The sequence below is a fragment of the Aquarana catesbeiana genome, linkage group LG11 (genome assembly GCF_042186555.1).
Source record: "Aquarana catesbeiana isolate 2022-GZ linkage group LG11, ASM4218655v1, whole genome shotgun sequence".
Classification (NCBI taxonomy): domain Eukaryota; kingdom Metazoa; phylum Chordata; class Amphibia; order Anura; family Ranidae; genus Aquarana; species Aquarana catesbeiana.
The window spans coordinates 29,950,345-29,975,506 of record NC_133334.1 but is presented as its reverse complement, the minus strand read 5'-3'; the positions used below and the strand labels follow the sequence as shown (position 1 = coordinate 29,975,506).

At 42.9% G+C, this 25,162-nt stretch overlaps 1 protein-coding gene across 1 annotated transcript in view; it reads left to right on the top strand.

Annotated features, from left to right (window-relative positions):
• Nucleotides 1-24,962, top strand: part of LOC141111931 (uncharacterized) — a 54,007-nt gene extending 29,045 nt beyond the window's left edge. The window contains exons 6-14 of the mRNA XM_073604152.1: nt 906-947; nt 1,065-1,100; nt 4,944-4,985; nt 6,512-6,616; nt 8,189-8,208; nt 8,559-8,690; nt 12,698-12,826; nt 15,037-15,076; nt 17,361-24,962. Of these exons, the coding sequence (XP_073460253.1) occupies nt 906-947; nt 1,065-1,100; nt 4,944-4,985; nt 6,512-6,616; nt 8,189-8,208; nt 8,559-8,690; nt 12,698-12,826; nt 15,037-15,076; nt 17,361-17,647 (833 nt within the window). The 3' untranslated portion in view covers nt 17,648-24,962. The remainder of the gene's footprint in view (nt 1-905; nt 948-1,064; nt 1,101-4,943; nt 4,986-6,511; nt 6,617-8,188; nt 8,209-8,558; nt 8,691-12,697; nt 12,827-15,036; nt 15,077-17,360) is intronic.
• Nucleotides 24,963-25,162: the final 200 nt, after the last annotated feature.

Here is a 25,162-nt window from a genome sequence, read left to right as displayed (position 1 = left end):
TAATTTACTGGTCCCTTCCTTTCCTGAACGCACACAGTGGGCGATCAGTACCCATTACTCTTGTGTCCATTCATCACTGAAGCATAAGAAACTGTGTTTTCTATGCTTCAGTTTGTGAATGAGCAGGAAAGCTTGGAGTACTTCCTATTCATTCATCTGTGCAGCTGAGGTTACAGAAAAAGGGACTGATAAATGGATGTCACTTTCAGCTGAGGGAAGGGGCCCTGTCAGGCTGTATGGGGCCCCTGTGATTTCTAACAGTAGTCCCGTAATCAGTAACAGCAAACAGTTGTGTTCCTTTTGGGATCAGGGTTTTATATAAATAAATAAAAGCAGATCATCGTAAGCACCCCTGTCAGTGGTAATTGGTTTGTCTCATCCCTGTAAACTAATACCTCTGGAAGAGAGCTTGTTCTTTAAAAAAAAAAAAAAAAACAACAACAGACTTCCTAGCTGGGTCACTAGATGAAAATAGAAGAAAGAAAGCCTAAAAAAGAAAACGAATGCAGCCATCACATCTAAGAATTGGAAAGCTGCAATATAATAAATGTTTGTTCTTGGGTTTAATACTGCTTTTATGGCAAGCATGTTGTGATTCTCTATTATATCGATGTACGTTTTCAATAAAAAAACAGATATTGATTTATAAATTTGTTCGGTCAAAAGGTTTCTTAGCAAACATTTGGTTTGTGTTCTATATTTTTATTCATATATCTTACAGATTACCCCAATTTTAAAGAACTTTGGGTAAAAGTGTATTTCTTTTATTTGCCCCAGTCAATTGTTCTTGACATTTATTTGCTGAAAAATCAGGAGAAATGTATTGTTTTTTATGAGGATTAAAAATGTTACTGTTGCTACAGTGATCTCACTAATATATTTTATCTTTGATGGTTTTTTTTTAGATCTAACATTGTCTAAGATCGTCAGTTCAACTCCTAAAACAGGCAAGATGACTGGTTGGTAATGCCATCGGCAGCTGTGGCATACCATTGGTCCTCTATTTATGTTTATATCTCTCCTTTTATATCCACTAATATAGTTTAACCTCCATATTATTTTAGATGTCCTAAAGCCCCTCAACTCAACACCTGAAAAAGGTATGGATAATTTGACAGAGAATTAAGACCAGAGAAAAAAGTAACAATATGATCGACGTGCAATTACGGTAGTTCTGTTCCGAATTCGTTTTCGGACAAAATTCGGCATATTCGTTCATTCGGAAGCATTCGAAGGAATGAAAGACTCTTTTTGACGAATGCATGCAAGGAATAGAAATTCGAAAGAACGAAAATCCGAAAATTTGAAATCCGAAAATAAGAAAGGACGAAAATCCGAAATAACGCACAATTATTCAACCTACGAGTTTAACGAATCGATTACATTCGGATAATTTCGTTTTTCGTATTTTCTATTCTAATTAAATTATTAACTATTATTAGAGTTTTTTAATATTATTACTATTAATACTATTATTTATTATTATTATTTTTTATAATAATAATAAAAAAACTCTAACTATTAAATTATAGGTACTGTCATTTCTATTCAAATAATAATAATAATAATTATTATTATTATTATTAATACTATTATCATTTATTATTATTATTATTATTATTATTATTAATAATAATAACAATAATAAAAAAAACTCTAACTATTAAATTATAGGTATTGTCATTTCTATTCAAATTTGCCTAACTGTTATGCTGCGTACACACGACCGGACTTTCCAGCAGAAAAGGTCAGACGGAATCATTCCGTCGGACATTTCGATTGTCACGTTCTAAACAATCGGACTTTGGTGTGATTGTTAGTACGTCGGAGTCTATTCTGACGGAAAGTCCGGTCGTGTGTACGCGGCATTAGTGAACGTAACGAATACGAAGGCATCTGAATTTACGAATTATCCAAAGTAATGAATACTGCATTTATACCAATGGAACGGAAATAATACGAACGCATTCCGAAGTTACGAATGCCGATCATAACGAATGATCGGATAAACGGAAAAAAAAAACGAATAAAACGAATACAGTATATTAGTTCATGATTAAACAGACCATTGAACCTAAGATTGACCCATAAGTGGGTTTCTGTAACCCAAGACCAGAAAATGTTAGAAATATGTTATCTTTGTTCCTGGGTATCACAATAATTACAAAAAAAATCTGAACTATGCAAAAAAAAAATTTTTAAATAGCGAAAAAGTGCAGCCTAGATAGACAAAAAAATTATACAGACAATTATACAAATAAACACAAGTATGCTCTTAGGCTGTGTTCACACCTATGCAATGCCAGACATCGCATGTGATTCGCACCGCATTGCTGTGCACATCACATGGGATGTCTGTGCGATGCAAATTCAGCCATACAGTTTGTGCGGCAGCAATCATATCACATTCGCACCAAAATGGTGCAGGACCCTTTTTTTTTGTTTGCACTGGAATCAGATTGAATGGGTGTTCAGACCCATGCAATCCGATTCCACAGTTCCCACTGCATTCTGCAAACCGATTTGGGGGTGTCATTACCTTATTTTGACACCCGCAGCGGTTCGCAGAGAGCAGTGTGATCTGCTTGCGAGTCAGATGCGATGCGGGAACCCGCACAGGAATCGTGGTGGTTCCCGAAACTCACCAGTGTGAACCGAGACTTAATCTTCAATATGTGCTCAAAGTTGCAACATTGTCCTTAAAGTGTCAATCACATTTGTTAGGCATCAAGGTAAAACTTGATTTATGTTCTTCTGTGCAGACAAAAAAGCACCCCAGTGCCACCACTATTGACACAGAACACTCATTGGATCACCATGACCCTATTTTGACAATATGGGTCATGCAACTCTTTTCCCCTTTAACGGGAGGGGTGCCCGGACCAGCAGCTCACTCTCTTCCACTAGCAATCCTCCTTCAGTTTCAAATATAGCCACAGAAAAGAAAATCTTGCAGGGTGTAAAATCCTCAGTGTATTCATTTTTTTCTTAATTATATAAATGCTCACTCACATTAAGAGGTGCACAACCTTGCACCAGGAACAAAGCGCTTATGCACAGTCTTGCTCCACATGCAGATGTATCTCTCACCACAGTACATGTCAGCAGGATGACGTCACTTCCTGCCCAGCCCGCCCGCCCCAACATAGCTGAAGACGTCAGTACGACGAAACGTTGTGGGTGGGCTGGCTGTATTGTCAAAATAGGGTCATGGTGTTCTGTGTCAAAGGTGGTGGCACTTCGGTGCTTTTTTTTGTCTGCACATAAGAATATAAATTAGGTTTTAGCTTGAGGCCTGGAGCACCATGTCTGGAGGCACAGGGGCCAAGACACAAAGTCTAAAAATACACCACTAGATCTTCACCAGAGCACCCAGCAAAGGGTGGTGGACTTTACTGGAGGATATACCAGTTTGCGTCCTTCAACCACACAAGTGCATATGGCAAATGACCATGAGTTAGCACCACATTGTGGCGCAGATTTAACAGGCAGATTTAGGAACAGGGACAGGCAAAGGATCAGGGTGGGTAGCGAACAAGTGTAATAAAATACAAGCCAAAGTTGGTAACCGGAGATGTAAGAATGCAGGAACTGACAAAGAGTAGCGCTTCAGGCTAGGAAATGAACCTATTGCTCCGGCAATGGGTGTTGGCCTGACCCCAACTAAATAGTGACGTTGAATCACAGGCTGCGTGGGGACGGGCTGTGTAGCAGCTATATCAGTCAGCTAATGCAAACCAGTCAGCTAGTGGAAACCAGTGCTGGTGGCACCGTAGGTCCCTGGTCAGACGTTTGTAATCCCAGTGTCCACCAGTAGGTGTCTCCAACCAGTGCTGGTGGCACCGTAGTTCCCTGGTCAGAAGTTTGTAATTCCAGTGTCCACTAATGGGTGTCTCCAACCAGTGCTGGTGGCACCGTAGTTCCCTGGTCAGGCGTTCATAATTCCAGTTTCCCCCAGTGGGTGTCTCCAACCAGTGCTGGTGGCACCGTAGTTCCCTGGTCAGACGTTCATAATTCCAGTTTCCCCCAGTGGGTGTCTCCAACCAGTGCTGGTGGCACCATAGTTCCCTGGTCAGACGTTCATAATTCTAGTTTCCACCAGTGGGTGTCTCCAACCAGTGCTGGTGGCACCACAGTTCCCTGGTCAGACGTTTGTAATTCCAGTGTCCACCAGTGGGTGTCTCCAACCAGTGCTGGTGGCACTGTAGTTCCCTGGTCAGACGTTTGTAATTCCAGTGTCCACCAGTGGGTGTCTCCCTGTAGCCAGCCTCAGGTAGAATCTGATTTCTGGGATCTGCTGGCTGGTCCAACTGGTCAACACTGAAATGACAAGCCTCCACCCAGGGAACCACAGTGCCACCACAAGGTGATCCAGGTCCTGACACTCCCAGTCCCATGGATCAGAGTAGGCCGCAGTACAAGGTAAGAGAGATTACATTGTGATAGAACCAGTGCTGGGACAAGGTCATCCAGCACCCAGGGCAAAGATATCAAACTGTGCCCCCCCCTTCCCTTGGGGTTAGGGTCAGGGCACCCCCATCCCTGCAATAAACTATTGCGCCCAGGGCAGCTGCCCCTCCTGCCCACCCCTTGTGCCGGCCCTGTATAGAACTACACAGAGTCACAGATCAGCTTTGTGACCTGTGACCCTTGCACTGATCATCTTCTGCACCAACTGTACTGTTAACAATATTAATTGGAGGGAATTGCCAAAAAAATTATGTGAGGGTGTCAGGTTCTGGTCCTGCATATCAACTGCTCCCTTATAGCAAGCAAGCAACAAAAGTAGGAGTGTTAGCTTGCTATGAATTGGGCTGATTGGCTCATAATTCTAATAGGGCGTCTTCTGTTTCAGGTAGACTGGCATGTACGGTAATATGTTGTTGCAGTTTGATAACTCCAGAGGTCCTCTACTATACTGACATGTCTGTATTACTTTTTAGGTGTCTCAAAGGATCCCGACCCCAAAAATGAAAATGAAAATGGTAAGACACAGACCAGAGGAGTAACTAGAACCTTCATGGCCCCGGTTTTTTTTAGCAGCACCCCTGACATCACCAAGTGTCAAGTATAAATTCTACTCAGAACCAACGCTGTATCCTGGCCTAGGCCGACAAGGCCCAGGCCTAGGGCAGCACTTTGCAGGGGGGGGGGGGGGGGCAGCACGGAAAGAGTCCCTGTCGGCTTGTGCTGTAAGTGTAGCACCAGTCTTATGGGGTGGACTGGGCTGAGAGGCAAATTAGTCTAGTGCTAGCGCCCCCATAAAGCGGCCTCACTGCTTCCGGTATGCGGGCGGCCGGCATTCCGCAAATGTGTGTGTGTGTGTGGGGGGGGGGGGGGGCACTTCTAATTTTGACTGTCCTCTCATCCTGGACCACAAACCTTCCTCACTGTGCTATATGTTTTCTGCTGCACCATTGGCATGGTTACATCTTCTTAGTCCTCTCCAAAAAATTATCAGAAATTTGTGCTTAAAGTAGAACTATGGGCAACACTTTTTTTTTCCTTTTGAAAAGAGTAAGGGAGGGTTATAGCCCCTGTCAGTTTATTTTTTACCATCCCTGTCCCATTGCAGAGATTTCCCTTCACTTCCTGCCCCATAGCCAAACAGGAAGTGAAAGGAAATCTATGTAAATTAAGGGAATCCATGCCCCCCCCCCCCCCCCCCCGGCCCTCAGACACTCGAAAATTTCAGGGCAGGTCTTAAACAGCAAGGGGTGTGGCCTTGACAGGAAGGGGTGGGTCATATTTAAATTAGGGGGTGCACTAGTTTAGTCAGGCCTAGGGCAGCACAAATCCTAAATACATTACTACTAAGTACACCGAGATGGGTGCCTTAGCAAAATATTCCTCTTGAACCTTTGTGGCACTTTGGTATTCTGTTCTGTAGTTCTAGCTATGACCCAAACCTCCTGTTTCTTGTCATTTTTTTTCTCTTCTACCTGTCCTGGTCTGTTCCTACGCTATCACGACCTCCAATAACAGCCCCCCTTACAGCGTGTCCATTTTACACCTCTGCCTGAACATAGGGGTTGATTTACTAAAGGCAAATAGACTATGCATTATGCAAGGGAATTTGCTCCAGAGTTTAGTAAATGAGGTGAAATTTCACTTTGCGAAGAATACCCAATCACATGCAAGGAAAAAAAAAAAAAAAAAAAACATAGTTATTGCTTGCACATGATTGGATGATGGAGGTCAGCACAGATTCCCCTCGTTTGCTGAGCTCTGGAACGATTTCCCTTGCATGGTGCAACTGTACTTGCGAAGTGCACAGTCTATTTGCCTTTAGTAAATCAACCCCATAGTCTGCTTACTTGCCAAGCTCTTGCTTGAATTCATACCTCTATCTACCTACCTACCTACACACCAGCTGATGCCAGTGGGGCACACCTGAAAGCCAAAATCTAGTGCAGATCTGCAGCATCTACCCATAATAAAATATTCATTTTTGCCAGAATGGCCTTTTCATATATGCCTTGACCAAATCTATATTTTCTTTTACCCCCAGATAACCAACCCACAAGTTTCTTTGTGGCATTCATTATCCTAGCAGTAATAACATCATCATGTATCCTAGTCGGTGGTGGATGGTGCTTGTACAAAAAAACAAGAGGTAAGAATTAAGTATAGTATAATGATCTTTGTACGCACTGTAATTGTGTAGTGTTGTCTATATTGTGTGAATTACCCCAGCATAGACTTTTACATCCTTCCTACCTTCTCCGATGGTACTAGAGTGTGACAAGGTGTGCACGGGTTGCTGGAAAGAAATTTGCTCGATTCCCCCCCATCAACACAGACAGTGTTGTGATGCGGGAATCCCTCCTGCCGAGCCATTGTCTTCCCCTGGTGGAGGAGCGGGGGAAGACAGTGATTATTACTAAGTGGCTATAGCAGCCTATAGCGATAATTGCAGGTAAAACCTGGCATGCTGGCTGTGCCCAATTTGATCGATCAATCAACTTGGTACATTCAGTCTGCCCATACATGGCTTGAATCTCGGTGGGTTCCTGCTGAACCGCCTGAGATTCAAATGTGTTTGGCTTGCCTAACACTATCCTCTTGCCAGATGAACAATGTTGCCGTCCAAAGGTGTCTGTTACTCTTCCATCCTGGGTGGAGACATAATAAGACAAGAGGTGTGTTACTGGCCAGATAACCAGGTAAAAAACAGGGGGAAAGGGGGAAAAAAAAAAAAAAATTCTCCCACCTGAGCTGTGGATCTCTGCAGCTCCTCCAGAGTTACCATGGACCTCTTGGCTGCTTCTCTGATGAATGCTCTCCTTGCCCGGCCGGTCAGTTTAGGTGGACGGCCATGTCTTGGTAGGTTTGCAGTTGTACCATACTCTTTACATTTTCGGATGATGGATTGAACAGAGCTCTGTGAGATGTTCAAAGCTTGGGATATTTTTTTATAACCTAACCCTGCTTTATACTTCTCCACAACTTTATCCCTGACCTGTCAGGTGTGTTCCTTGGCCTTGATGATGCTGTCTGTTCACTAAGGTTCTCTAACAAACCTCTGAGGGCTTCACAGAACAGTTTTATTTATACTGAGAATAAATTACACACAGATGGACACTACTTACTAAATTAGGTGACTTCTGAAGGCAATTGGTTCCACTAGATTTTAGTTAGGGGTATCAGAGTAAAGGGGACTGAATACAAATGCACGCCACACTTTTCACATATTTATTTGTAAAAAAATTTGAAAACCATTTATCATTTTCCTTCCACTTCACAATGATGTGCCACTTTGTGTTGGTCTATCACATAAAATCCCAATAACTTGATGTTTTTGGTTGTAACATGACAAAATGTGGAAAATTTCAAGGGGTGTGAATACTTTTTCACTGTAAGCACTATAGTGATACAATGTAACATGAATGCTGAAATAATACAATGTAACAAAACACTACTAAGAAAAGGAGGAGGAACCATAGCCCAGTACAGGAGTCAGTAAAGGCACTGCTAATTTTGAGAAATGATGAAATGTGATTGGGTGTAGAAGGTTTCCTATGTCATTAAACACATATGGGGCCATTGTATACTACGGTAGTTTAGTCTGCTGTCATTCATAACGATTCACAATGTAGATCAATCTGAACCCTATATTTCCTTCTTCTTAAATCAGTGTTTGTTTCTCATTTCTTTTTTTTTCTTTTTTTTTTTTTTTTTATTATAGAAAAACAAAACATCAACCAGGTAAGACCAGTTTTCTAAAGTTGTAATGATGTTCTCAATTTAGCTTTTAAATAAGATAAAATAAATAAATATCTATCTATCTATCTATCTATCTATCTATCTATCTATCTATCTATCTATCTATCTATCTATCTATCTATCTATCTATCTCTCTATCTATCTCTCTATCTCTCTCTCTATCTCTCTCTCTATCTCTCTATCTATCTCTCTATCTATCTATCTATCTATCTATCTATCTATCTATCTATCTATCTATCTATCTATCTATCTATCTATCTATCTATCTATCTATCTATCTTATATGTGATTATTGATTATTATATATTGATGGTTGATTATTTTTCACCTAGACTTTGCTCGCTAACAACAGCACCGATCCCAGCGCCAACTCTTCCTTACAGTCCACACCGATGGCTGACAGGGCCAATCAAGGGGTACCTCAACAACACCGGGAGGCAGAGGCACTACTGAGAAGCTGCAATGTAAGAAGTTTTTTTCCAATTTTTTTTTTTTTTTTAACCACTTGCTTACTGGGCACTTAAACCCCCCCCCCCCTCCTATCCAGACCAATTTTCAGCTTTCAGCGCTGACGCACTTTGAATGACAATTGCGCGGTCATACAACACTGTACCCAAATGACATTTTTATCATTTCTTTCCCACAAATAGAGCTTTCTTTTGGTAGTATTTGATCACCTTTGCGGTTTTTATTTTTTGTTAAAAAAAATGTAAAAACACCAAATTTTTTAACAAAAAATGTATTTATTTTTTTATATTTTGTTATAATTTTTTAAAAAAGGTAATTTTTCTCCTTCATTGATGTACGCTGATGAGGCGGCACTGATGGGCACCGATGGGTGGCAGTGATGGGCACTGATGGGTGGCAGTGATGGGCACTGATGGGTGGCAATAATGGGCACTGATCTGTTACACTGATAGGCAGCACTGTTAGGTGGCACTGATTGGCACCACTGGTGGGATAGGTGGCACTTGTGGGCATTCATAGGTGGCACTTGTAGGCATTGATAGGTGGCACTCATGGGCATTGATAGGTGGCACTGGTGGGCACTGTCAGGTAGCAATGGCAGGTTGCACTGGCAGGGGGTACTTGTGGCACATATGAGGCATTATTGCCTCTTCCTCTTTGGGACTGGATGTCCCTTGCTGATGAGCCGGTGATCGGCTTTTTTTTCTCCTTGCGCTGTCAGCGCGAGGAGAAAAAGAAAACAATCACAGAGCTTTTGTTTTGATCATGTGATCAGCTGTCATTGGCTGAGAGCTGATCACATGGTAAGGGGCCGGGATCGGTCCCTTACTCAGATCGGTGATCACCGAGTCTCAGTGACTCGGTGATCACAGCGCGCTGCACGCGCGCCCTGTAGGGGGCGCGCAGGGCGCATGCACAGGGGAGGCCGTCATATGACGGCTTCCCGAGAATTCAGGTCCGCGCTGTAGCCGTCATTCAGCTATAGCGCAGGTGTCAACTGGTTAAAGTGGATCTCCAGACAAAATCTTTTTATTTTTTTAATCTTACAGGTAAATAGGGGGGAAAAGTGTTAGGACCTCTTTTTTTTTTTTTAAAGCCCAACTCCAGGAAACTTTAAGGCCCTGTGTACACTGGGCATTTGCCCAGCTCTTCTAAACACCTTTCTCTGTGTCTCCAGATGAGGGAGTAAAAGTAATACGAGGAAAGAAGGAACACCCCTCCCCTCCTCCCATCCTGGGGTGCCTCTTCTTTAATTCCCCTTCACCTTTCGTTGGGGTTATTATTGGCTGCCTGCTCCGCTGTACATAAGGGCTCCTCATTATTTACAGCCCGAGGCTCCATGCACACTGGACGTTAAAATAACGTTATAAAAATGCCAGTAGCTTTGCAGTGAGTCTTTTAACTTTTTCTAAACATTTTTGCAATAGCGTTTATTAGCGTTTTTTTAGCGTTTTTCTGCATTAGCGTTTTTTTAGCTTTTTTTTTTGTTTTGTTTTTTTTCAATGGATCAAAAACGTTAAACGCTGGTGAGCCACGTTTTTGAGTGTTTATCGACGTTTATCAGCGTTTGGCGTTTTTTGTTGTCAGAAAAACGACTCCTGAACGCGATTTTATGGCGTTCAGAAAACAGCCCATAAACTCCACTGCTGATAAAAGTTCAAAAACGTCCATGTGGGCATGGACACATAGGATAACATAGAGTGGAGTTTATGGGCTGTTAAAAAAAAACGCCCAAACTCCCAAAAAATGGCCGTTTATGAGCTTCAGTGTGCATGGAGCCTGAGCCTCTAATCGACTTCTAGCAGCCCACAACCTTTAATTATTGATTGAACCTGAGAAGATATCTCTTTAACTACTGCAGTCAAAAAGATATCTCAGATTCAACCAATATTAAAAGGCTGCAGGCAGCCAATCAGAGGCTCAGGCTGTGAGGGGAGGAACCCTTTGCATGTTCACGGCCACAGCACGTATGCAGCAGAGCAGGCATAACAGTCCCTGGGCCCCCCATTCGTAGGTAAGGACCACCAGTATTATATATATTCTTCCTTTAGTTTATTAAATAAATAATAATAAATATATAGTATATTTATTAAATAATCGACAAAGACTATATATATATCTATATATAGATATATAGATATATATAGATATATATAGATATATATAGATATATATCTATATATATCTATATATATCTATATATCTATATATAGATAGATATAGATATAGATATAGATATATGTATATATCTATATATATATGTATATATATATCAAGAAGAGAAGAAAAGATTGATCGCACACTTGAATCCAAAAAGATGCAGTAGAGATTTCTTTATTGTCATGAGCCAGACAAAATTGCAATGATGATCAGTTGACTCGTTTCACACGAAAAAAACCCGTGCTTGTTCTTTTCGCGTGAAACGCATCAACTGATCATCATTGCAATTTTGTCTGGCTCATGATAATAAAGAAATTTCTACAGCATCTTTTGGATTCAAGTGTGCGATCAATCTTTTTCTTCTCTTCTTGATATTGCCTACGGTGACGAGCCGGGATTAGCACCTTGAATTGGGTGTGTCCATTTTTTTCCTTGAAGCGGTGTGTGCACCCTTGTTCTGTTTCCTGATTAATATGTATATATATATATATATATATATATATATATATATATATATATATATATATATATATATATATATATATATATATATATATATATATATATGAATAATCTTAAAATGTGCCCGCGCCGACCGGGTGGAGAACAGAGCGTGTCAGGCTTGGGCAGCAGGCAGGAGTTACACACAGGAGGAGGAGAACTGGAACACGTCGGGCTCAGCCAAGGACCCCCCCCCCCAGTGACGTCACTGCGTGCCCACGGCTTGTCTCTCTGCACACAGAGACAGCCGCTCCGATCTCCAGCTGTTTCGCTCTCCTCCTCTGACAGGAGGAGGGAGGGGGGATGGGCTTCGGCAGAAAACACAGCGGCGGCGGTGACCGGCAGAGAGAGCCGCCTACGGACAAGGCGAGGAGGAGGAAGGGGAGCACTCTGGCGCTTCAGTGCCCCCACCTCTGTGGTGCCCGGGTGCACTGCACCCCGAGCACCCGCCTGGGATTGGCCCTGCATAAGGGGTTTAATACTGTAAATGGAAGGGACTCATGGGTTAGGAGCGAAAATTACTTGCCTTGCCTTGGGTGATGACAACCCACGCTACACCACTGCCCTTACTTACCTGATCCACAGCACCATGCAGTTTGGTGCAGAGCAATTTAAAACAAAAGGGGTTGGTGGACGACTTCTTCGTGGGTAGGGCAGCCTATTTAAATGAATAGGCTGCACACAAGCAGAACGCATGTAACAATAATGTGAGCCTAGCCTTATACTTGTGACAAGTTTATGTGTCGCCTAGTACTAATCATTTCACTCCTTAACATGTAAAAATGGCTTTTTTCAGACTGATATTTATGTGTCCTCATTTTATTGGATGCTCAGCATACCACACAAGGTATTTTTAACTAACGTGTGACCTTTGGTCATTGGCGTGACGCAACCATTACCTGCCAAGACAGAATCAAGGTGTGCCGTCCTGCAGGCTTTATAGTTGAAGCCAGATGAGGTGATCAGGCATGTTCAGTATAAAAACTCCCTCCTTCCACTATAGAGTACTCTTGGCTCCTCTCTATCCAAGTAATTACTCTTTGTAAGTCAGTATAGCAGGGAAGTGGAGTATTATTTGCCAGAGAATGGAGTAATAGTGAATTTTTCTGGATCACAATCAAAATGTGTTATTTGTTTTAGTCCTTTTGTCTGCTGATGTTAGCATTTCTTTATGTATGGCCCATCCACTGCCAATGTGTACCAGGTTTCGGCAGCAGACATACCAGTATATGTGGTTTCCCATCAGATGCCACTAAATCAATGTGAACACATACAGTTTTACTCTTTGTATCCAGCCAAGATCATTTACCCAACCCATACTTCCCTCTTCTACCTGCATTAGGCTATGAACCCTTCTAACGGGGTAACTGTGCCCATGGAATCTTGCAGCACACAGGGACCCCAAGGCAGTGAAGATCCTGAGCCAGGTGGAGATGACAGTGGAGGAGGAGGAGCCACTCAGGACAATGAAGTGAGTTTTTTAGATTAATCTGGATCTCCTAGAAGACTTTTCACAGTAAAGCATTTCCATTCCGCTAGAGCACTAATATAACACTATGGGATGATAGATACATAGGTTAAAAAAAGACACATATCCATTAAATCCAACCAAGAAAGAAAAATTAGTACATTAAAAACTTGAATCATCAGCAGGTGGTCTAGAAGAATGTGAAAAACCCATATCAAACACGGCCGTATTTGCTCCAGTAAGAGAAAATACTTTTCTGATCCTCAAAGGCCATGAGTCCTCAGTCCTCAAGTATCCCTAACAAGCCATGTTTTGGGAATCTCCTTTAGATAAAATAGCTATCATGGATACCAAGCCATTAAAATGCATTCAAAGCAACTGTGCAAGGTGTAGGACATCTGGAAAACATAATCCATTGCGCATACTTGAGGACTGAGGTTGGGAACCATTGCCCTAAGACAGGGGTCTCCAAACTTTCTAAACAAAGGGCCAGTTTACCGTCCTTCAAACGTTAGGGGGCCCAGACTCTGGCCAGCAGGAGTAAAAAATGTCCTGGTATCAGTGGGAGTAGACAGTGTCCCATCGTTGGCAGCAGTGGGAATAATAGTGCCCCATTGTTGGTGCCAATGGGAGAAATAGTACCCCATCGTTGGTGCCAGTGGGGAAATAGTGCCCCATCATTGGTGCCAGTGGGAGGAATAGTGTCCCATAATTGGTATCAGTGGGAGGAATAGTGCCCCATCGTTGGTGCCAGTGGAAGGAACAGTGCACCATCGCTGGTATCAGTGGGAGCAATAGTGCCCCATCGTTGGTGCCAGTGGGAGGAATAGTGCCCCATCGTTGGTGTCAGTGAGAGGAATAGTGCCCCATCGTTGGTGCCAGTGGGAGGAATAGTGCCCAATCGTTGGTATCAATGGGAGAAATAGTGCCCCATCGTTGGTGCCAGTGGGAGGAATAGTGCCCCATCGTTGGTGTCAGTGGGAGGAATAGTGCCCCATCGCTAGTGCCAGTGGGAGGAATAGTGCCCCATCATAGGCTTCAAAATAGGGTGGACTCGGAGCGCAGAGTGATGCGCTCGGAGCCCACCCAGGTGTGTAGAAAAGCAGATGAATATTCGCTTTTATAACACTGAATCGCCTCTCCGCCAATCAGGAAGTGCGGGTCTGATACCCGTTTCCCGATTGGCTGAAAGGTCAGGCGATCCTATTGGATGCCGAGGAGGTGGAGGGGGATGCACGGCTGAAGGCGCCGTGATCCACACCACAGGAGGAGGAATAAAGCCACCTGACACTCTGCCCGCTTCCTAGATGGGGTAATTGTGGTGCTTTGATGTCCCGGCTGTCCTCCCGCGGTGGGGGATTGTGGACCGACCGGGGGGGGCTGTTTGCTGCCCCCCCTAAAGAAAGAACCACCAGCTGCCACTCCAGACATGCACTACAAACATGTCCCTATATCTTCATCTCCATTACATGGGGGAGCAGGGCAACTGGTAGATTACAGAAGATAGCTAGGAAGGAAGATATCATTCGGTGCAGCTCACAGGAAGTGACAAGGACATTTCTGGCATCATCGGAGGGGACTCTCTCTCAGAAACCATGAAATCAGGCTGAGACAGAAATACAGTTAAATCACACTTGTTTAATAATAAAAGTAAAAAGAACAAACTTAGTCAGAACATAGCCAAAGTTCAGTAACCGGAACGGATAGTCAGCCAAGCCAGAAGTCAGGTATCAATGTAGTGGAACAGCAAGCAGGATCTGAAGCCAGAAGGGATGTCAGCAAAGCCAGTCTTTAAACAGGACCGCAGGAGATAGTTCCCTGTGATGTGACCAAGGCAAAGGCAGAGCTGCTCTGGACTGGACGGCTTAAGTAGGCAGGACTGACGAGCAGGATATCATCAACAGCTGAGTAACTGTGGAGAGAGATAGGAGCTGGCAATTAGCCGACAGCTGAGCCTCCAGCTCAGAGAAGGAAGGGCTGAGCCCAGCCCTGACACACTCTGCATTTTCTGAAAATGTTTTTACCATGAAAAAAAAAAAGAAAACGAATGCAGCGACCACACGACCACATCCAAGGATTGTAAACTGCAACATATTACACTTTTTATTTCATTATCCTTTAGAGGTGACTGTATTAGTAGCCGGAGTCATCACAGTTTTTTTTTAATTTTGCAGCTTATGGTTCTCTAATGTAATGTTTCTTTTGTTCAACAGCCCTGTATTCACTGTACCCTGCCTCAGCCTTGTGACTGCTGTAAGTATTTTGTACACCCCATATTGAATTTAGCTACATTGTTGTAGCTAATCAGATGTCTTGTTCTTTGATACCACCACACACATCCATTCACATTTTTCCCAATGAATACAGGCAGGGCTTTTTTTCTCATTGAATAGGTGCAGGAACTCCCCCTTTCTGAGCCAACCTTAGCCTTTGCCCCTACCCACCTCTGAGCACTGTCTCTTGGCTCCACTCCCTACCCACCTCCTAGTACCGCCCCTTTAAGAGAATACAGAACCAAGTATCATTTTGTGCTACTAAGTAATTTGTATGAAATTTGATAGACCCCACCACAGCAACAATAGATCCCCCACACAACAACAGACCCCCCCAAGCAACAATGGACCACCCATAACCTTAATACCACCCCAGCAGCAAAGACCTCCACACAACAACAGACCCCCCCCCCCAAGCAACAATGGACCACCCATAACCTTAATACCACCCCAGCAACAATAGACCTCCACAACAAGAGACCCCACCACACCACAGCAACAATAGATATAGCCCACACAGCAACAGACTCCCTCCCAGCAACAAATGACCCCCCAAAAACAAAATACCACCCCAGCAACAATAGACCCCCAGCAGCAACAACAGATTTCCGAGCAGCCAGTATCAATAAGACCCTCCAACAGCAAGCAACAATAGACCTCTCCCTCAACAGTAGATCCCTCCCAGCAATAATGGACCCCCCCCCCAGCCAACAACAATAGACCTACCCAGCAACAATAGACTCCCACAAAAAATAGATCCCCACCAGCGACAATAGATTTCCCTGCAGCCAGCATCAATTGACCCTCCAGCACACCATGCCATAAAATACATTCAGTGTTGGAGGTGCCGGAACTGCGTTCCCCCGTGTTCCCGCTCAAACAAAAAGCCCTGAATACAAGGATTCTCCGACTGGACAGAGTGGAAATCAGAAAACGCTTGACTAAGTCATACCAGAGGTAGTGCTGGATGGGCTTCTGTAGACCTCTACAGCCCAGTGAACCCCCCACTTTCCACTTATCACTAAAATCATACGACTGACACACTTTTTGGAGTAAAATGGGCCGTAGCAGCCATTAACAATAAACAACATATCAACATTCCTTAGAGCAGAAATATAGAAGGAGGCACTACCGAAACCAACACAAAGTTTGTATCTGCGGAACCACTTGAAGGTCTTCAGCGGCAGAACACCGGCTCAGGAGACAAATACTGTAGCTGCTGACTTTTAATATAAGGACACTTATCTTGCTCAGGTATCCCGCGATGTCAGCACCCCTAGCTGATTTGTCCATCGGCTCCGGGTGCAGGCACCGGCATCTTCACTAAAGGGGACAGGAAGTGAAGCCTTGCGGCTTCACAGCCTTTTTCCTACTATGCATGCGCGAGTTACGCTGCGCTTTCTGAATGGTCCCACCATAGGTGTGCGCAGCCTATTGCATTAGGGTGTGCACCCCAAAGCTCAAACACACACTATCGATCCCTCACTGTGTTCATTCAGAAAGGGAAGGGGTCAGTAAATTACATATTTACTGGCCCCTTCCCCCCATTCATCCTAAAACATCCCTGCAGCAACAGCCATCGGGAGAGGAGAGGAGAGGAGGGGAGGCAGCAACAGTGCGGGGGGAAGGGGGGGACTAGGGCAGTAGGGGGAATCTATACTGCACAGGGTGATTAGGGTGTGCCTGGGCACACCTGGCACACCCTGTGCACACGCCTATGAGTCCCACTGTGTTCTGGGACCTGTGTTTCTCCCAGAAGGCTGTGGGGGCAGGGGGAAGGAGAAGGGTCTGGAAATACTGTAGATCGCCGCAATCTGTGGTGATCTTAGCCAGAAGTGGGAGTGGGTACCTGGTTTTGACAGGTGTCCGCACCCCCCCCCCCCCAAAAAAAAGGGCCAAACGTGGCAGTGGAGGGGGAAGGGTGCGAACAAGAGGAGCTTCCCCTTTTGGGTGAAGCTCCGCTTTAAACTGTCAGCAGATCAGCCTCTAGGGGCTCTGGTTTTCGGCACAATGCCAAAAATAGAGAGCAACTGAGCATGTGCAGGGTGACACGGTGTATTACTGGATTTTAAACAGTATGGACACTTATTTGTAATGTTTTACTACAATACCTGCAAAAGGGGCCAGCCTAAAGTCATCTAGCAGGACTTGGGTTTCTGACTAAAGTTCCATTTGAATGTTTTGGGGTTTACACCCCATTAAAAATAAAGTGAATCTGATTAATCCCATTCATTGTTTGTGGCGTTTTTTTTTTCCCCCAACAGATTGGACTGCTTGCATCCACTGTATCATTGACAGTGTCCGCATGAAGTACATCGTTCGCCTCGTGAGAGACCTGCGTGTCCCCAACAACACCATAGACTGTATAATTAAAGACAATCCTAACGATACTTATGAACAATGTTATAAACTGCTGGAACGCTGGCGGACCCTGACGGGGAGGCAAGCCTCTATGGAGACCATCTTTAACGCCCTCCGGAACATGGAGTTGGGCGGGTGTGTTGAAAATATTATAAATTCTTTAAGGAGTAGAAACATTCCAATTGTTTAGGGGGTCTGGCGCCTGGAACGGCTACAATGTTGTTGGTTGTTCCTGTGGTGGTAAAACTTGACCTCTTGAAGACCATTTTTGCCCATTGAGGCCATCAAATTAAGGAAATTCTTGAGTGTGTTTCTAAAAAAACACTTCGGGTTTCATTGTGGTTTTTAACTTTTGAGAGTGGGGGGGGGGGAGGCTCCCCTTCTATTGTCCCTTCTGTACAATGGCCATATGATAAGGGAACTGAAAGTTGGAAATGAGAAGATTTTCAATGTCTATCCCTTTCAGGCCAATACGGTGAAACTAGAGAACGTATCTAGTTAAAAGGTACCTGGATGGATCGCTGATAATCAGCCAACATGCATTGAACATAATATATAGTATTTCATTTTATAATTCAGTTTCCTGAGAGGAAGTATTTAAAACGAAGGTAAAATATGTGCCAAGGTTTAAAGCCAACTAACAAAAGCCAGCTGTGTAAAGTAGCAGAATATTTACGTTTTTGTATCAAGCTGCTTTTACGATACAGTTTACCTGGCTACTTTTGTATGGTTTTTACTACTTTCTTCATGAAGTATATACTGTGCTATATAGCAGAATGCTATTTTGTACTTTATGATTTGGCTAAAGCAAACATATGCTTTGCCTATGACGGGTTAAAGACCTAATTTACACTGGTGGTGGTGAAAAATAGAGGGTTAATCCCCAATTTTTAACACTCCTTACCTACAAGTGGATATGGCAGCTGCTTAGTTCTGTTTACATTGCTGCCCCCTGTCAAGCTTGCCCATTGAAGTCAATGGGACAGCACTGCAACCACGTGCCGAACATGGCCATGGCTGTTTTGGCGCAGTAGTTCACTGTAAAATCACAAATGTGATTGAAAAAAAAATAAATAATAGAATTCAAGATGGCGGCTGCTCGGTTCTTTTAACATTGCCACAGTTTGCGGTGCTTTGCAGGACCACAATTTTAACTTGGCATATTCGAGTTTGACAGGTGGCATTGCCTGTCAAGCTTGCCTATTAAAGTCAATAGAACAGTATTGCAACCATGTGCCAGACATGTCCATGGCTGTTTTGGCGCTGCAGTTCACTGTAAAATCACAAATGTGATTGGATAAAAGAAAACGTAATTAAAAATGGTGGCTGCTCGATTTTTTTTAACAATGAAATTCTTTGCGGGACCACAATTTTAAATTGGCATGTTGAGTTTGACAGGCCGCATCACCTGTCAGTCTCACCTATTAAAGTCAATGGGACAGCACTGCAACCACGGGCCAAGCATGGCTATGGTGGTTGTTGTGTGGCAGTTCAATGTAAATTCTCCAATGGGATCGAAAAAAACTGGAAGTCACGATTGGCGATGGCCCAGTTCTGTTTACATTGCTGCAGCGGCAATTGTAACTCAACATGTTGAGTTTGACAGGTGGCATTACCTATCAATCTTGCCTTCTAAAGTCAATGGGACAGCACTGCAACCACGGGCCAAACATGACTATCGTGGTTGTTGGGTGGCAGTTCATTGTAAAATCTCCAATGAGATTGAAAAAAAAACGGAAGTCACCATTGGCGATGGCTTTGTTCTGTTTACATTGCTGCAGCGGCATTTGGAACTCAACATGTTGAGTTTGACAGGTGGCATTACCTATCAATCTTGCCTTCTAAAGTCAATGGGACAGCACTGCAACCACGGGCCAAACATGGCTATCGTGGTTGTTGTGTGGCAGTTCATTGTAAAATCTCCAATGAGATTGAAAAAAAACTGGAAGTCACCATTGGCGATGGCTCAGTTCTGTTTACTTTGCCCGCAGCGGCAATTGTAACTCAACATTTTAAGTTTGATAGGTGGCAATGACTGTCAAACTCACCTATTGAAGTCAATGGGACAGCGCCGCAACCAAAGGCCGAACAAGGCTATGGCAGTTGTGGTTTGTTAGTTCATTGTAAAATCCACAATGCTATGGAAAATAAAACTGGAATTCAAGATGGCAGTTGCTCATTTCTGTCAATTTTAACTTGGCATGACGAGTTTGACAGGTGGTGCTTCCGGTCAAACTCGCCCATTGAAGCCAATGGGACAGCGCTGCAACTGTATGCCACAACTTCTTTGTTGTGCTCAGCATGACGAGTTTGACGGGCGGTGCTGCCTGTCAAACTCGCCCATTGAAGTCAATAGGTCAGGGCCGCAACTGCATGCCAAATGTGGCTATGGAGAACGGAGCATGGTGCTTCCATGTAAAAATCTCCAATGGGAATGGAGAAAAAATTGGAATTGAAGAGGCAGAAGTGGTTTGGAGAAGTACCATCTCCAAACAACCTCCGAGAAAGTGGCCCACTATGGATTAAGGCTGCTGCCAATGTGAAAGAAGCCCTAATTCCGCCCTCCCCAGCAGCATAAACTCCTGCCTTTTTGCTCCCCGGTATCTCTGTTTGTGATGAGCAAAGAGAAATACCCGGCACTTCCCGGTAAGGGGGAGCATGTGACTCACTCCTCTTCCTCCCATGTGATACCGCTGATGCTTGCTGATTGGACACTTAGCCGCCTAGGGAGGTCACATGTGAAGTGAAAGCGAGTCCTCAGCCAATATGTAAGCTCAGCCTCCTACCCCGGGGGGGGGGGGTTCTCCTTTACTGTCATGGAACCCTACACTGAAGGGTAGTGAAGGAAACAAATATAAGCAGGCGGTGGGGCCAAATCAGCTGTAGGTAGAATGTGAAATAAATGAGTTTATTAGTTAAAGACTTTTATTATTTAAACCATTATCAGATGAAGTGTTTTAATTCTATTTCAGTTGGTTAAAATGTGCATTATGGCTAATAAAGGCCGCACTTGTATGCCATAATGGCAAGTTTTTTTGTATATGGGCCAGATTTAAACAAAAGGGAAGACGTTGTATTAACAATAGCAGGTATATGAAGCATAGAAGCTTATAAATGTGCAAACTGTGCCAAGTCCTGCAGTAAAAAATACCTCTTGTAAAAAAAAGGTGAGACCTGGCTGGCTCGCCAAAATGGACCAAATACGGTGTTTGTACATTATGGTCAGTTAAGGTATATTATTAAAAACTGGGTTGACTGAGAGTAAACAGCCCTTGGGCATGTGCTTGTTCTTACGTTTCTTTTTTGTTAGGCACACCAGTCCTCCTTGCAAACGCCATGTTGGCCAGCTTGGGTCGGATGTGCACAAACAGGGCTTTGCACCTAACACTCCAGTCTTACCTCCAGTCTATCACAGTGTGAAATATAGGTCTAGGTATGACTGTACCACTGTGAACGTTTGATCCATGAAGGGAAAAATGGCTTGAAAGGGAACCTTTAATGATAGAACCATAGCAGGTGCCTATGCAGACGCGTGAGTTGAAGGTGCAAGCTGTAGACATGACTCAACTGGACTCATACTTGATTAAGTTCCGTACCCCGGAAGAAGTATGCAGCCTGTGAAGTCAAACACTCCCTTTTGAAACGCTTGTTCTGGGTTTCTGTAAGATATTTTGTTAAATGTAGAAACATTATAAGAGCAAGCCGAATCATGTGATCTAAGATACCACTTTGTATTGTTTGTTTTTTTTCATGTATTTTGACAAGCAGGTATTTTTTTCAAAGTGTTTTTTGGGTGCATCTCAAACAAATGATCATGGTGCTATCTCAATTTTTATTTTTCATTAATTATGGGGCTCAAATAAGGCCAAAGATTTTTCAATATTGGTTATAGAATGGCGCGGTCTTAAAAGTGGATTCTGGATGCATTTCAATAGATAATGGGGCTTTCAGCACAGATCCTTTGTTTAACCTTGCTGGAGTGGCCTTGTAAAGAAAAGTCAGCAGTACCCAAGTCGATTTTGAAGGCATGTTGACACTCCATGTCTTGCAGCCTTCTACCTATCTGTGCGCTTGCTGTCCTCCTGGCTGCCATTAGAGGGCGCTGTTGGGAGATAATCTGCTTATTCCGTCCCATGCAGAATCTCCCAACACCGCCCTCTAGCTGGGAGTGGCTCCCTTGCCAGGCCGGCGTGCACACTGATAGACAGTAGCCTGTGCCTATTGAAGCATGCTGATATCTTGAACTTAGGTACCCCGTTGATTTTTTTTTTTTTTTGCCTGTTAGCCCACAAGGGGCAAACATAGCAAGTGCAGCTCTCCTTTAAACTCTTCCTTTTGGAACTTAGGAGAAAGAGAAGAGTTCTATGGTCAGCAAGAGCTTTTTACTGTTTTCACACATCGCCTGATGTAGGACACTAAAGGAGAAGGTCTTGCTGCCCAGGGTTGCCAATTAAAGGATATATAAACCCAAGAACAAAAAATGTAATATATGGCAGCTTACAAGTCCTTGGATGTGGTGGCTGCCTTCGTTTCCTTTATTCAGGCTAAGAATATTTTCTGCATGTACAGAAAAATACCCGTTGATCCTGCCAGAACGCCAGTGTCCTTGTAACTTCCTGTGCATCCTGTGCAAAATCTGAAACAATGTGATTTTTCCCAGCTATCTTATATGAGCCCCAAAAAATCTCTAATGGAGGTGATTAGAGGAGGGAGGTGTTTGTAGTCCAAATCAGGAGAGCAGCCTAGGGTGCTCCTCCATAGATAAAGTGCAGGGGGTATACCTAGGAGCGTGTTATTGGCAGGATCACCAGGTGAAAGTATCACCTTGACCCCTGGAAGATTTACCCCCTTCATGACCAGGCCATTTTTTTTTCGATACGGCACTGCGTTACTTTAACTGACAATTGCGCGGCCGTGCGACGCTGTACCCAAATAAAATTGATGTCCTTTTTTCCCCCACATATAGAGCTTTCTTTTGGTGGTATTTGATCACCTCTATGGTTTTTATTTTTTGCGCTATAAACAAAAAAAGGCCAACGATTTTGAAAAAAAAAAAAAAAAAAACGCTTTCTGCTATAAAACACTTCCAATAAAAAAAATTTAAAAAATCTAATTTCTTCATCAATTTGGGCCAATATGTATTCTGCTACATATTTTTGGTAAAAAAAAAAATCCCAATAGTATAAAAGTTATAGGGTCTACAAACTATGGGATATATACTTTTTTATTTATTTATTTATTTTTTTACTAGTAATGGCGGCGATCAGCGACTGCGATATTGCAGCAGACATTCGGACACTAACTGACACTTTTTTGGGGACCAGTGACACTAATACAGTGATCAGTGCTAAAAAAATATGCACTATCACTGTACTAATGATGCTGGCTGGGAAGGGGTTAAACATCAGGGGCAATCAAAGGGTTAATCGCGTGCCTAGCCAGTGTTTTGGTGTACTGTGTGAGGCGCTTTTACTAGGGGATGTAATGGGTTTTGTTCCCTGGTTTGCAGGGAAAGAATTACTATTACTTCCCCGCTGACTGACTCATTTACATAGGCAGAGCCCTGTCCTGTGTAAATTCATGACGATCACCGGGTGCCGGCGGTAATCCATTGGCCGGCACCCAGTGACTGACATCTGCTGTGTTTAATCACAGCATGGGCGGGTCGCCGGCCTTGCGCGCGCACGCCCCCTACCTGGAAGCGACAGATCACGTACTAAGTAAATAATCTGGTGCAGCCAAGCCGCCTTGCCGCCGTATATTTATGTAATACAGTCAGCAAGCAGATACATGCATAAAAGGCCTGAAAAAAAGAATAAAAATGCAGCCACCGCATAGAAAAACCCATACGCAGCAATATATTATATTTGTTTTTTTGGGTTTTGATGCACTTTTGCATTTTTTTAATTAAATCTGGGCCTTACAAAATAGCAGTTGGAAGCTGATTGGTTTCAATAGGAAGTTGCAATAACCCACAGCAGCCAATCAGAAATCATTCCAAGTAGAACAAAATTAACAAAATCAAAGATGACATGTATGATGCAGACTATCTCTTAGCTTTAACACAGCAGTTTTTAATGTGTCTTATATGTCTATGATTATCAGCGCCATCTAATGGTGACAATGTGCCACATTTCTGAAATACCTCGAACAGGAAAGAATCGCATTATGGCCACTAGGTGGAGCTGACGATCAGAGGAAATAAACATATTAGACACATTACAGCGAGCATTTGTAATGTCCATTGCAAACGCTCAAGCGTTCACACAGAAAATTATTTACGTACAGACCAGTAGAGGATGATTTCTGATTGGTCACTATGGCGGTTGATTTACTAAAACTAGGAAAACTAGGAAAATCTGCTGCAGCTGTGCATAGAAACCAACCAGCTTCTAGGTTTAATTGTCAAAGCTTAATTATTATTATTATATTATTATACAGGATTTATGTAGCGCCATCAGTTTACGCAGCTCTTTATTAATTGAAGAAGCTGATTGGCTGCCATGCACAGCTGCGCCAGATTCTAAACAATGTTTATAAACAATGATACTTTGTATCTCCCTATCTCCCATCTGAACTATTTTTGTAAACATTGTTACCTTGTATCTATCTATCTATCTATCTATCTATCTATCTATCTATCTATCTAGCTATCTCTGAACAATGTTTATAAACAATGTTACCTTGTGTCTCTTTTGTATCTAGTTTTAGTAAATCAACCCCTAGGGGTTATTGCACCCCCTTGCAATGTATTACTGTCCGTGTAGCCAAGTCCACAATTAATACACGCCTGCCCCGGGTACTGAGATCATATGCACTGGATGTTTGATGCACTCTTTTACATTAAAATAATTAATGTAAGTTATATATTTATTTTATTTATGAAGCAGCAGTATATTTTATTATCAATATTATAATATTATTGAAGTATCTGAATTACTGCTGCGAGAGAACAAAGGTCTTTGGGGGATTTTGTGTGTTCAGTTTTTTTTTGGTTTACCGCACAATGAACCTTTTTTTTGGCCACAGTGATCTCAATGACCCATAAAAAAAAAAAAAAACATGAAATCATTTTACCTAGATGGACATTTCATCCCTTTTTGGGCCCATATCTATTTAGGAGGCATGACAAAAGTCACATGTTCAATTTCTACATCTTCCAGCTGCCGATGATTGGCAGTAGACGCTGCAGTACACAGTCGTCAGAAAGCATAAAATGATGTAGTTTTTCGTCATGCTACATGGGCCTGAATAGGTTGGTAATTCTCTATAATTGAGAATTATAGTATATAGGTAATTAATACAAGTGCATGGAAGCCAGGTGATGCACTGTACTCGAATGAAGGGACATGAAAAGGGATGTTTTAATTGTTTGTTTGTTTTTTTAATAAATAAGGTTAGTTCACTCCAAATGGTAAATGCCATTTTTATTGTTTAATTGCATGTGTAAATCTTTGTGAACTGGATGTTCTCTTTCACAAATACAATAAAAAGATAAATGATGATTTGTTTTTGTATTCTTTCTCAGACTTGTGTTCAGGTGTAAATATAAAAGGTTGAGTCATTTATAACCAAAAACATGGCGCCATGGCCCTCACAACAGGCCCTGCATTGTTTCACCTAATCTAGAATAATGGGTTCTGATTGGTGGCTGCTTACAGCACAGACACCTTCACTGGAGATAATGTAGAGAGATGACAATGGA